Here is a 13478-nt window from a genome sequence, read left to right on the forward strand (position 1 = left end):
AACTGAGTATGTTGGCACTTTTTCCCCATTCTGCAAATGGTGTAGACATTTAATGCTGAGTAGGATGGCACTTTTTCCCCATTTTGCAAATGGTGTAGACATTTAATGCTCTGTAGGTTGGCACTTTCTCCATTCTGCAGCAGGTCTCACTAAAGCAGGCATTCCATGTGGCTATATTGCCATTTTATTTGCATTCTGCAAGATGGCCTCAACGCTTATTGTTGGAAATGAGGCACCAAATCCTTTTTATGTAACACCAGTCCTTTCCTTCCCAGCACCAAACAAATGTGAGCTGAACTGTATCCCTAAGGGAGAGAACTTCTACTACCGACACAAGATGGCGGTGATCGATGGCACACAATGTGAACCAGGCAGAAGGGACGTCTGCGTAGAGGGAGTCTGTAAGGTAAACACTTCAAATGCCTGAATGAGGAAATATAAATGTATTTGTACTTACCCTTAGTGGTTCCCTGCACCTGCCCATGAGCAGGATGGATTCTTGTGCCGGAGGGACCATACTTCAAATCAATGTATATATTGTAATATGTCCTTAATTACTTTCCCCAGATTCCAGTGTGTTAGTATGTTTACATATTGAGTTTGTTCTTGGAACCATATACAAAGACGTTACGTTGGGTTTGTTTTACTTTTTTTAACACAAACCTGATGGACAGTGTTGTGTTGGTATATACATTTCAACACAAATCATGATTTACAGTGGATTGTAACCAAACTAATTTAAAGCTGTTCAATGCACTGTGTTGCACTACTTTGCGTAAAAGGGGCGTTCCATGAGTGGTGCATGGACGTTCCCATGTAAATACCCATGGGTGTTGATGCAAAATCTCGGTCTCCAAGAACTGTAAACAGGGATTTGCACCAAAATCTTGCACCTCCTCGAGGCAGGTGTAACCAGAACTGCTGCCTAGTTCTCTTTCCATTAGCGTAAACCATGGCTTCTTCTTTAAGTCTGTATATGTGTCATTTTGCGCCCTCCTTTATTGTAACGCACCATTTTCTGCACTATTCTTTGTACTTTTCCCTCCATTGTCCTCTGTCTCTCGCAATCTTCTTCTGTAACATTGGTCCATGTCATTGAACAGACCGTTGGATGCGACAACATGCTGGACTCTTCGAAGAAGGAGGACAAGTGCTTGGAGTGTGGTGGAGACGGAAGCGCCTGCTACGAGGTCAAGGGCACCTTTGACACCGCCGACCTCTCCAAAGGTAAGTGCTGGCTCCTGGTGGACTGTCAGTTACAAAGAAATGGACCAACAAGAGCTTGAAAGAGAATTCATTAGTAAGCCTTTGTGCATCATGTGAGAACACAAGGAAAGAGGATTATCCAAGCTGCATGTAGACAGAACCTAGATTTTTATTAAAGACACAGGACCTGATTCACAAAGGTAACCTTACACTCTTGTGTGAGTTACGATTGTTTGCTATTCACAAAGGGATATACAAGTAGTATCTTTACGCGTGTAGACTCCGCACGTGAATATACTGCTCCTAAATACCTTTGTGAATAGCAAGCAATTATACACTTGCACACAACTGTAAGTTTACCTTTGTGAATCAGGCCCACAGGGGTTAACATTATTCTCTCCTGCAGCACTTTAAAGTACATTACAGCCAAACACTTAAGACAATGACAGAATTAGAGGCCCCTTCCTGGCCAGCACTCCAACATGCTCCCTTTTGGATGCTACAACTCTCCTTCCATTTTCTCTTCTCTCTATTTTAGCATGCAAAAAAAGCCTTTCCAACTTCTTCTACAATTATTCTTTCTTTATGAATCATCCGCAAAATGTTTATTTTTTCCCCCTAATGTTTTGAACGCAGTACAGTCTCCGAAACCTAATACTTTCAAACAATACTTAACTTAGTCACTTTATCCATAATTTCTTTCTTTAAATTACTTTTTTCACTAAACTTTGATTTGCTTTAGAAAATGGCATAGAGGGGTAGATAAAGCTTTCCTCAGTGTCTTTAATAAACTCTAGAAACTTTTATGGCAAGAATGGAGGCTAGCATTATGCATGTTCAACGCCTCTCAAAGCAGCACTTGCAGCATGCTCCACCGTCCGCAAATAAAACTTTGCAAACACTCCCACATTTGACAATCCAGCCATTTTCACAATATCTTCTAGTCTCCCTCCAGATACATGCCATAGCACCTCTTGTGGAATGTGCCTTAAACTTCGAAATGGTAAACACTGCTCCTTTCATAACTATCTTTACTCACCTAGAACTACTTGCAGAAGTCACCGCCTTGTATGGCTTTACTTGAGATCAAGAGTTGATCCACGTTCTAAACTCCTCGTGTCCCATATTCAGTCATACATTTTACCACTCAGAATTTTGGAAACCCCTCAAACCTTGTAAAAAATAGATTTTGACATAGTTTTAGTTCTCTTCCTTATTTATCAAAATGAACTGCATTGAGCCGAAGAAATAAATTACTTACCTCCAAAGCTCTTACCTCTGTTACTCTCCTAAAAGAAACTAAGAAAGCAAAGTAATCTACTTCCAACTTGACTGCCTTAAATTCATTTACTTATTTCCTGACCATGTCTCAATCATCTTGAATACCAAACCAACATCTACTAAAGAATCATCACCTGCCTTGGGTGGCCCCTTAATCTGAACCTCCTTCAAAACTCTGAACACAAAATAGCTCTTCCTATTGACTTCCCTTTGCACAAAGAATGATCTGCTGAAGCTGCACACCTACAACAATTTACTGTCCTATAACTAAGGTTTCTTTCAAACATTTTTGCGAAAAACATTGTCACCATAACTACGGGGACTTTCCAGGAATCCAAACACCTCCCCAAGCATCAACATAACCATAACTTCTAAATCTATCTATTTTTTCTTCTCGGCTCTGGGGCAGAGGACTAATTGAAAACCTCTGCAGACTTTCTAGAAAGCCCCTTTAAATCATACAAATTGCTTGGGAGTCGCCAGCTTCCCGTAGTGACTCAATGGGGGTCCTCAGGAGTGAAAAGTTTGGGAACCACTGCCCTAGAATATTCCAAAGCCTCTGATTTCATCCAAACAAGAAGGTTACTCACACCCAATACTACCAAAGGATGTTCTTATCCTTCATACCCATTAAAAAACCTCACTGAGCTGGAATTGAAAAACTCCTCCAGAGCTAACTCCATCATAACTCGAAACCATGCCTGAGACACCACAAAAAGCTTTATCAACACTACACAACATTAATTTTACTCACTTTCAATGGAAAATCTTAATCTAAATGGAGAAAAAGCCCAACCTCTCACAGTCCCCTCCAATGCTGATGCTCCTAGAGCCCGACAGCCAATCCGTATCCATCCTGGTGCTGTGTGACAAAATAACCATACACTAGCCATCTCATCACAGGCAGAAACAATGCCAGATCTATATTGGTGTAAAAATCCATGAATTTGATTACTGCTAATGTGGTTTCTGGCAGCGGCTTGGTGAAAGAAAATGGAACAAGATGGCAGCATCTGGGGCCTTGGAGGCCTGACTGCTGCGGAGGAGCGGTCCAGGTCATGTTTGGCGGAGGCAGTGCATGATTCAGGGGCCATTGCCTGATGCCCGACAGTGTGCCCATTATGTGGCGGGACTGGCTGTAGCCAGGGAGCGCTGCATGCATCCCAGGCCATTCCATCTGCATCCTGACTGCAGACTCACCTGGGAAAGCAGTAGGCATATGTGCACTCCCTGCGATGAGCGTGCTATCGGGGACCGGTTGACCTGCACGAGGCACCTGGTGCCTTGATGGTGCTGGGTGGAGAAGTGGCTTGACAATTCTCTGCTGCTCACAGATGAAACTGCAGATGGCAACTTGTGATTCAGATGGGATCTGCTGCTGCAGCACAGCCTCATGTGAAGCAGAGGATCTAGATATCAAGACGCTCCTCCTGCACGTGCAGAAAATCCTCAACTCAATTGATGTGAAGCTGGATACACTTACCACTAGGGTGGACAAAATGACTACTACCCTTGACAAGAACCGGAAGAGATTCACAACTGAAGAAACACAAATGTCCTCGCTTCAGAATGGCACTGTGGGGCGCAGAGAAAGACTATTGGATATGGCCAAGTTACAGCGAAGACGTGTAAGCAACAATCTGTGACTGGTGGGTATTCCTGAATCCACCATCATTGGTAACATGGCTGACCATGTTGAATATCTGCTTAAATCCATATTTGAGCTGACAGCTTTTCTACTCTATGTGCAGTAGAGCGTGCACACAGGTTGCTGGCACCCAGGCCCCTGCCGGGAACCCTGCCACTCCCAATCATCATCAGACTCTTTAACTATAGAGACCGAGATGCTGCACTCCAGATGGTGCGTGAGAGACTAATGCTGATACACAAGAGCAATACTCTCGCAATCTACCTGGATTTTACACTGGCTGCCCAGGAGGCGTGTCAACGACACATGCCCTTAAAGGGCAGAATGCGGCATGCCAAAATCCATCCTTCAATGCTATACCCCAGATGCTTGCTCATCGCAACAAGCCCAAAATCTTCCAGACACTGTAAAGTGCCAATTTGTTTGTGAAGGCACTTGTTTCTGCATCCTACTCTGATTCCCCCGAGAGGTTCACAAGTTCCAGATAATAGTTTGAGCAAAGTGGAAAACTGTGTGGCATCAGCCACTGGGAAGGGGCACAACTCTCCATATATATTTCGACTGTGACTGGATGCCCAGAGGCGGGGCGCTGTGTTGTGTATGATGCAGGATCAGGTGAGATGCCAGTTGGTGCAGGGCTGGTAGCTGACATTGCTTCCAATCCTAGGGCCTCTGGACATTCGCGAACTGTCTGACCATGGTGACTCAGCACTTACGGAGGCGATAAGGACTTGTTGGTGATCCATTGCTTCATATATGGTACTTGTAGTTCATTACACTACTGATAACTGGACTGCTTAAGCATCTAGTTTGATACCCTGCATTCATAGTCCCACTGCAGCTCACTATACCATCCTTACCTGGCAAACACTCTCCAGTGGACGCGTTGGCTAGCCAGGCACTCTGGGTTCTCCCATGGAGTAATCCCTTACTGTAGTTCAATGTCTCACAAATAATTTGTTGTCACATCTTCTTAGTGTGGATTAGTTTTGTTTTTGTGTGGGTGGCCACTGGCTAGTTGGAGTTTCTATTGGGAGTGGCAGTTCTAGGGGGATTAACACGATGACATGCCGAATCCACTATACTTTAGACCTTGCGGCAAGCAGTGACCTACAACTTCTTGTATAGATCTACACATGAAGCACACAACACCTCTTCAGACAATGTTGCAGCCTAGCTGAATCTGGTGTTTCATGCACATGAACTCTGACAGTACCTTACGCCTTTGCTTTTTGGCATTGAATGTTTGTGGGCTAAATAACCTGTGTAAGACTAAACAAACCTTCACACGCCTAAACAGGCACAAATTTTACATAGCCTTCTCCCAGGAGACACGTCTCAGTGTGACCACAGGTCCTTCTTTGCCATCAGGTGGTGTAGATATAGGGCGCTGGCAACATATTTATCATAACGAAACAAAAGGGGATGATGGACGGAGCATTTGAGCAAATCAAGCACTCACCCCCAGTCAACTGATCTGGGTTTAATCCATCACCATTCTTTAGCTCACTCGGCCACCCCAGTTCAAACATGGCAATATGCAAATCAGTCTGACCCTGTGCCTCATGGGAACAGTCCAGCCCGAACTGCCATGCCATGTCTTCCCTGGACCGGAAACAAGCATCCTGGGACCGGTTTCGGATTCATAATCCTCATCAGCCAGGCTATCTTGAATCCAGTGGCCAAGTGAGCAAGGGACTCACGTCTGAGCATACCCTGCCACACTTAGGGCGAACAAAGCGAAACAAAAGGGGATGATGGACAGAGCATTTGAGCAAATCAAACACTCACCCCCAGTCAACTGATCTGGGCTTAATCCATCACCATTCTTTAGCTCACTCGGCCACCCCAGTTCAAACATGGCAATATGCAAATCAGTCTGACCCTGTGCCTCATGGGAACAGTCCAGCCCGAACTGCCATGCCATGTCTTCCCTGGACCGGAAACAAGCATCCTGGAACATATTTATCATATACTAGAGGCACGGCCATCCGGTTGAAGTGTGGTGTACCCTTCCATCCTCTGAGGGAGTTGACCGATCTGCAAAGCCACTGCAATATCAAACAAGCAATCATATATGGCAGGCACATTACTCTCATCAACACCTATGGCCCCACCACGGGCAACCCAGAGTGTATTCAACAAGTTTGGCACAAATGCATCATGTTATCCCTGCAGACAATACTCTGCGGGTGGGTGGAGACATTAACCTGGTCCTAAATAAACTTATGGATTGCTCCAAAGTCACTGGTCACACTCACCATGTGGCTGCATCACCGCTGGCCAATATAATACATGCTAACGGACAGGTGGACGTCTGGAGACACAGACACCCTGCACGAAAAGAAGGGTCTCTGAAGCGCATAGCCATTGGCACAATTGGGATTACTGGATTAGCACCAAGAATGTGTATACCTGCACTTAATCTGTCCAATATTTACTGAGCACGTTCTCAGGCCATACCCCAATTAGACTGGTGATTGGAACACCTGAGTACAAGCACTGTGCTTTCACTTGGTGACTTTCTCCGCCTGTCCTTGCTAATAAAGGATTAAGGGAAGAGATTATGAGTGAAATGCTGAACTACTTACATGATAACGAAGGCTTGAATGTGTCATATGGCATTATTTGGGACTCGTTCAAAGCCTTTATGCGTGGCATAAGCATTACCAAACAACATGTGGTCCGAAGACCCTGCTCGAAAGGCTTGATAGACAGGAAGCAGAGATCCCGTCCTAGAGGAGCAGCAGCCAACCTCTATTCCACCTAGGTGCTTGCTCACCTGCATGCCAAGTTTGTCAAGGCAGCTAACCAAAATGTAAAGCATTTGCATACATACACTAATGAAAGGGTGTATGGGGAGGTCAACAGTCTGAGCAGAACCCTTGCTGCATCCACATTCATTGCAAGAGATTGTTCATTTAGAAAAAAGAGGACAACAGCATTATTTATAAGGCCGACAATGTGCTGCAAGAATTTGTAAACTACTACTCCAACCTGTACATGTTTCACCTGGATAACTCCTCTACTGACTAATCCTCCTACCACATTGGCGTGACTGGAGGGCCTCTGAGGACAGTTCCTTGACACGAGGATTACCCTGGAAAAGTACACTATGGCGCTCCTCGGGCTTCCCACGTGTAAAACCCTGGGAACAACGGTTTACCAGCCGAATTCTAGTACTACTCTCCAATTATAGCCCTGTTACTATTACAAGTATATAATGGATCACTGATGGAAGCCTCTGTCCCACCCTTGTTTAGAAAGCTCCTAAACTGTTGTTTTGCTGTGGAATGTTCAGTAGTCTTATCAGCTAGTAGAGGGTTACAGACTGGTACTCCAGCCCTGCTAACTCCTGAATGGGACTATTGAACTTAGTACTTCAAGGTACCAAATTAATTGTGACATTAAACACGACTTGATGCCCAAGTCGAATTTAATGCCACTTGTTAGGAAAGGCAACTTTTTAAAAGTTGCCCCTCTGTTGCCCAGTTTATCCGGTGGCCTTAACAGGTGCTGGCCACCAGACCTCTGGGGAGACGTGTTAATGATTCCCAGGCCTGGAAACAATAGAGGCCTACCACAGATGGAGGTGTTACCTTGCCCCTGCAGGAAGCAAATCAGGGTGTTATCCCAAAAGGCGAGCTTCAAAAGGGGAAGCCACTTTTGTTGGGTAAATGGCACACACACACCTTTGTTCAGGTAGGCGGGCTGGGGGCGGTAACAAAGAGGGTAAACTATTAGGTCAAACCAATTTTTCTGTGGGCATGTAGCCCATCATGACCAAGGACCAGAACTGGAGAAAAGACAGAAAAATGACTGTCCTGCTGACCCAATAACCTTGCAAGAGAAGCTGCAATGTCTGCAGGATGGCACCTGCTGCACCTTTGGCTAGCGAGGAGAGGACAGTGCCGGTGGCTCCTGGCTAGAGGAAAAGACGCTATTCTCTTTGCATGCCGCTGTGGACTCCTTCCTCAGGTGTGCTACAAAGGACACCTCTTATTCTCTTACTAATAGTGCCAGCCTCTCCTCCCCTTTTCACAATGGGAACATTTTCCATGTATTGCCCTAAATCTTCTTTTAATCAGTGACCTTTTTCCCTTTTGGCTTCCCTTTTTACTCTTTCTACATCAAAGGCCAATGTTCCTCCTCGGAATGAACTTCTTGTTTCCTTTCAGCCAAAGCTGCCTGAACTGCTCCTTTCACAGTTTGTTTATCCCACACTCTGTACACTTCTTTATCAGGTATTTCTGGAATGCTTTATGCAGCACTAGAATCTCCTTTATGTGACATAAGTATTCCTAAACCAATACCTGTGATAAACTAGCAGAATGTGATGCCAAGCCAGGGCCAAAATTGACACCTGGACGCATATCGCACTAAAATGTAAAGCAAAATGATGGACTTGTATTTCACATAATTTCTGTTTGAAATTTTACAAACCACAAATTTTGCTCGCCCTTAATGAGAACTGTACGGATAAACTACCCTTAAAATGTCCTTAGCTAGGAACTGAACCTCCAAAACTAACATGAGTCTCCTCTCACTCATGGCAGACACCCTACTGCCTCTTAGAAATCAAGAGGCCTACACTCTGTCCTATTAATTACCCAATAACTATTGCATTCAATAGAAAGACTTCATACATCATACTGTAGTACATCATTCAAAAGAGGGAGAATGTAAGAGGGTTGTTGTTATATGACCCTGAAAGGGCATTCTAATTCTGGTGTTTCTCAGCTCTTTGGTTGTAATGTTGTTTAAAGTGCTGCAGGAGTGATATTAAAAGAGATTCAGACATAAAGCTAGCCTTCGGTCTAGTCATAAAAACTCACTTCACGCAGACATGGTGTGAGTGAAAATGTAATTTCTTGACTTTGAAAGGCAGCAACCATCTCAACTTCAGGAATATTTGAAGTTTTTCCCCTCTGCAAAACTTCACATTAGCAAAATATTCTGTAAAAAAAAGGATACGTGGTGGTGTGAAATTGTTTATTAGAACACTGGAATGTTGAAACCTCCAATGAAGATAATGGAGTAGCTCTGGGCTTATAATGGTTGGTATAAGCCCGGAGCTCCAATATTCCAATGTTTGGCTGCATGGTTCTCCCTTTTTTATTTAGAACATTCTAGAATGTTTGAATAGCCTTATAGCCCTTCTGCCTTGGGCTATACGGGTTGTTAAAGGCCCTCTCCCTCGTTTTAGGCACGAGCCGCACTTGGGCTCAGGGCCTTTAACAACCCGTATAGCCCTCTGCAGTGGGCGTTGAGGCTATACTGAATAATTCTTTGGCAAAAGGTAGAGTTTGCAGATTTCCTGATTCACTATCTTCTATTCTTTTTAAATTTGCCAGCTTAGTGAATATTGCAAAGTTTAAGAAGGATGGGGCATATTAACAAGGCGGCAATAAATACATTATCGCCGCTTTAGCGTCCGTTTTCGGACGCTAAGCGACGATAATTTTATCGCCGTATCAACAAGGCCACTTAGCATTGGTTTTCAACGCTTAGCGACCGGATTTTTATATCGCCTAGCCTCGCATCACTAATGAGATGCAAGGTAGGCGTGTGGTAGGCGTGTCTGGGAATACTTCATGGAAATCTAACGCTAACGGGGCTTCGCGATATTAACAACGAGGCCCCGTCAGCGTTAGCGTTGCGATTCATATCGCTAACATGGGCTTAACTCAGGAATTTAACGTCTGCTAAATTCCTGACTTAGGCATGCCTGTAATGGGGGGTGGATTATGTGGCTAAAACCGCAGGCCTATCAACAAGGTTATCACCATTTTCAATGGAATATCGCTGGAAAACCAGCGATATTCCATTGAAAACGGCGATAATTGCCGCTATCGCTGGGATTTTTATCTCCATGGCATTAAGCGTTGTTAATACAACGCTAACTTGGAGATTAGATTTCCTCACGCTAACAGCGGTAAGCGATAATTATCGCTGCTCCTTGTTAATATGCCCCTTAATGAAGCTCCACTTAGACCGCCCCTTATGACGACACCTATTTCCAGTAGATACTGAAGGAGGTACCAAATATGCAGAGAGATGTGGGAGGGATCTACCAAGCTGCGAATGGGATTTTTTCTGGAAGTAGCAAGCTGCATGTGTCCAAACTTGGGGTCCCTCGTATATAGTGGCTTGTATTGGGGGTCTTTGGCATACATATGGATTTCAGCTTCAGGCCTGCTATCAGATGTCTTAATGTCGGTGGGGTCCATCGGGAGTGGGGTAGGACCTGTACATCTCTGTGTTCCTTTTCCATTTCAGCAGGGTTTACATTGTCTGCTGAAACCAATGAGAAGTGTACTACAATAAAATACACTGCTAGATTCAATCAATCAATCAATAAGGGATTTATAGAGGGCACTACTCACCGGTGAGGGTCTAAAGGCGCTGTATTCAGGACTGTAAGGCCTTCTCTCTCCTAGTCTCCCACTGTAGTGAGAGGTTCACTCCTTCCAAATCAGATTCAAGATCACAGCTTTACATTTCTTGAAAAAAGTTAGGTTTCAGACTGAAGGTAATATTGCAAAATACATATAGAAAATTGACTTATTTTAACAAAGGCAATACTAGAAGAAGTAGGGACTGGAAATATTATTCATTGGTTTTAGTTGCTTTGAGACCTATTAGGGCCTGTACAGTAGATGCAAGGGTATCCAATCAGGAACAAAACAAAAACAGTTTCTGGATGCCTAGCAACATAAGTCTACTCTATCAAGCACTAGGGATAACCTGAGCAGAGAGCCTTTGAGGCACAGCAAGATATCGACGGCATAAAATGAGAAGATCGGGTTGATTCCAAGTACTATAATCCCATAACCTGTTTTTTTTCATTCTTCTCCGAAGCGGCTTCTGTCTAGAGAAATGTTCCTACTGATGCACCCTGTGATATACTTGTGCTTTCAAAGCCTTTTACGGATTAGAGCATATGGAAATCACAACCTAGGGTCTCATTTATGAGGCCGTGTGTCACTTTTACGCCGCAGGTGCGTCACTTTTTGTGACGCACCAGCAGTGTAAAAAATGTGCCTTGTTGCACCATATTTACAAAGTGACGCATCTTGGTAGATGCGTCACTATGTAAACCCCAGCGTTACATGATATCTACGCCAGGTATAATGTATGCAGATGAGGCATGCCCCATGTGAAAGGACACATTGCTGGAGTTGCGTCACTTTTGTGACACACTCCAGCAATGCGTCACTTTTGCACCATACAGATACGTCAGAAATACTGACCTATCTGTAACTCATTGCACCATGATGCGTCATACTGTAAATATGATGCATCACTGGTGTCGCGAGAAGGGCACAGTGAAAAGTGACGCATCTCTGTTTTCACGCAGCGATGCGTCACTTTTCATAAATGAGGCCCCTAGTGTTTTCCCAGCACAAAAATTGGCAAAACTGCTTACCAAAGATATTGTGAATCACAATCAACATAGCAGTTTTCAGTATCAACCTAATGACATTTTAGCCCTGATTCTGAGTATATGTACTATTTATCACACCTGACAAATAACAATATCCTGGGTTATATTATTTAGCCAGTGTGATGAATAGTACTATTCCGAAAATATTGAATGCATCCGGTAATTTCCAGGTGCATTTAATATGATCCAACCCATAATTTCAACCAATGCGTAAAGGGGGAATGCAAAATATTGAATGACTCGGAATAAGGGCGATAGTGTTTGTTAACCCGGGACATCTTGAGGGAAATTCGATATGGGACACTTGAGTCCTCTGCGCTAGCTCAGGGGATAGTTTGTAGTTTTTATACATTTGTGGTGGCATGTAAGGTGCAGAAAAACAGGCAGGTTGTTTGAGTCGCCCATCCCACAGCCCATGGCATAGGAGGTCAGGCCTTTCTTAAAGCACATATTAATGTCTGTTGCTTTAAGCTACATAAGTTATAACAACTAAGCACCTATGCCCCAAACACAATGGAAAGAGGCCACAGTTGCATGTGGCCCCTCTTATATGGACGTCTGCCCGAATGTAGGCAGTGCGATGTAGCACAAAATCACAGCCCTGTTGATTGACATTCATAATCAAGCCCTTTTGTGCTGTAGTGAACCATAAAAAGCATAACCCCATTGCCTAGCTCCACCTATGAAACAATAAAATTGAGAGGATTTGTGGACAGGTAAACTCCAAACCTCTCTACACCTAGCACCTTATACCATTTAGTATTTGACAAATTAACACAGGACTCTTATGTTCCATGTATCAGTTCCCTAACTGTTACTCTTTGGTTTATGTCTCCATTTGATTTTGGTTTGGTTTTATTGTTCTTGCTATCTCTGAATGCTTATGTGAATGAGGACAACATGTTTCAGTTGGATCTATCTTTGATTGGCTTTTTATCAATCTGCTGCAGGATACAATCAGGTCATCATCATCCCAGTTGGTGCTACAAACATCCAGATTAAAGAAGTCAGCCCAACAAGGAATTTCCTAGGTAATATAGACCTTCCCAAATTATGTTGTGTCTATTGTAATCTTACTGTGTGCCTACTAGAGAACATCACAAAGACTGCCTAGCTCTACTAGTCCAGACCAAAGCATTAAAAGCAACTGTGACACAAATGCCTAAGGCTTAAAGTTTTCTGTTGCTTCTGTTTATTGGCATGTAATTAAGAGAATCATGAGGTTAGCAGTTTGTATTTATATCTTGACTTTGCTATTCTTTGTAAACAACCACCTTATTCCCTTCACCTTCTTTAAGTTCATATCCCTTCTATTCTTCAACCCTGTCTTTCTCTTTCATAATGGGCCCTATTTTTAAAGATACACTGGGTCATAAGTGAAAGTTTAAGATTGAATTTACTACCTTTATATGCCTGCCAGGAACTCATAGAGTAATTCTTGACAATCGCACCTTTGCGTACCTGTGCACATATCTCTGTTATGAGTGCAGAGATAGTTCTCCCCACTCATAAATCACACTCGGGGTGGGAGATGGTGTTCAATGTGTTATCCCAGAAAGTTTGTGAACGCCCAAGAACGTGGACATTTGCTGGGAATTCATATACTCCTCTCCTTCGCCTTTCCAACATGGAAAGGATCAAATATGTAGTCCAGCCAAGGGATGGCATAAACCTCTTTCCAAGACGGTAAGGAGAATGGGTCACCTCTCGGATAATGTGGACTGGTGGTGAAGTGGTTTCTCAATGGAATAAAACATTTTTCTCCATGGTGGAAACAAATGGATGTGTGTTTGCACAGCGGATCCTCTACTATGGAGAACTCTGCACAGTGATAATAGGATCCTGCTGAGAATGTCACATGACTTTTCAACTCAGATCTGTGACTGGGGGTGAGTG

The 13478-nt window shown here is 43.7% G+C and overlaps 1 protein-coding gene across 1 annotated transcript in view; it reads left to right on the plus strand.

Moving 5' to 3' along the window:
- The window catches only part of PAPLN (papilin, proteoglycan like sulfated glycoprotein), a 419313-nt gene that overhangs the window by 285765 nt on the left and 120070 nt on the right, over nt 1-13478 (plus strand). The window contains exons 6-8 of the mRNA XM_078659503.1: nt 276-406; nt 1104-1227; nt 12533-12613. Coding sequence (XP_078515629.1) covers nt 276-406; nt 1104-1227; nt 12533-12613 — 336 coding nt within the window. The remainder of the gene's footprint in view (nt 1-275; nt 407-1103; nt 1228-12532; nt 12614-13478) is intronic.

The sequence above is a fragment of the Lissotriton helveticus genome, chromosome 9 (assembly GCF_964261635.1).
Source record: "Lissotriton helveticus chromosome 9, aLisHel1.1, whole genome shotgun sequence".
Lineage (NCBI taxonomy): Eukaryota > Metazoa > Chordata > Amphibia > Caudata > Salamandridae > Lissotriton > Lissotriton helveticus.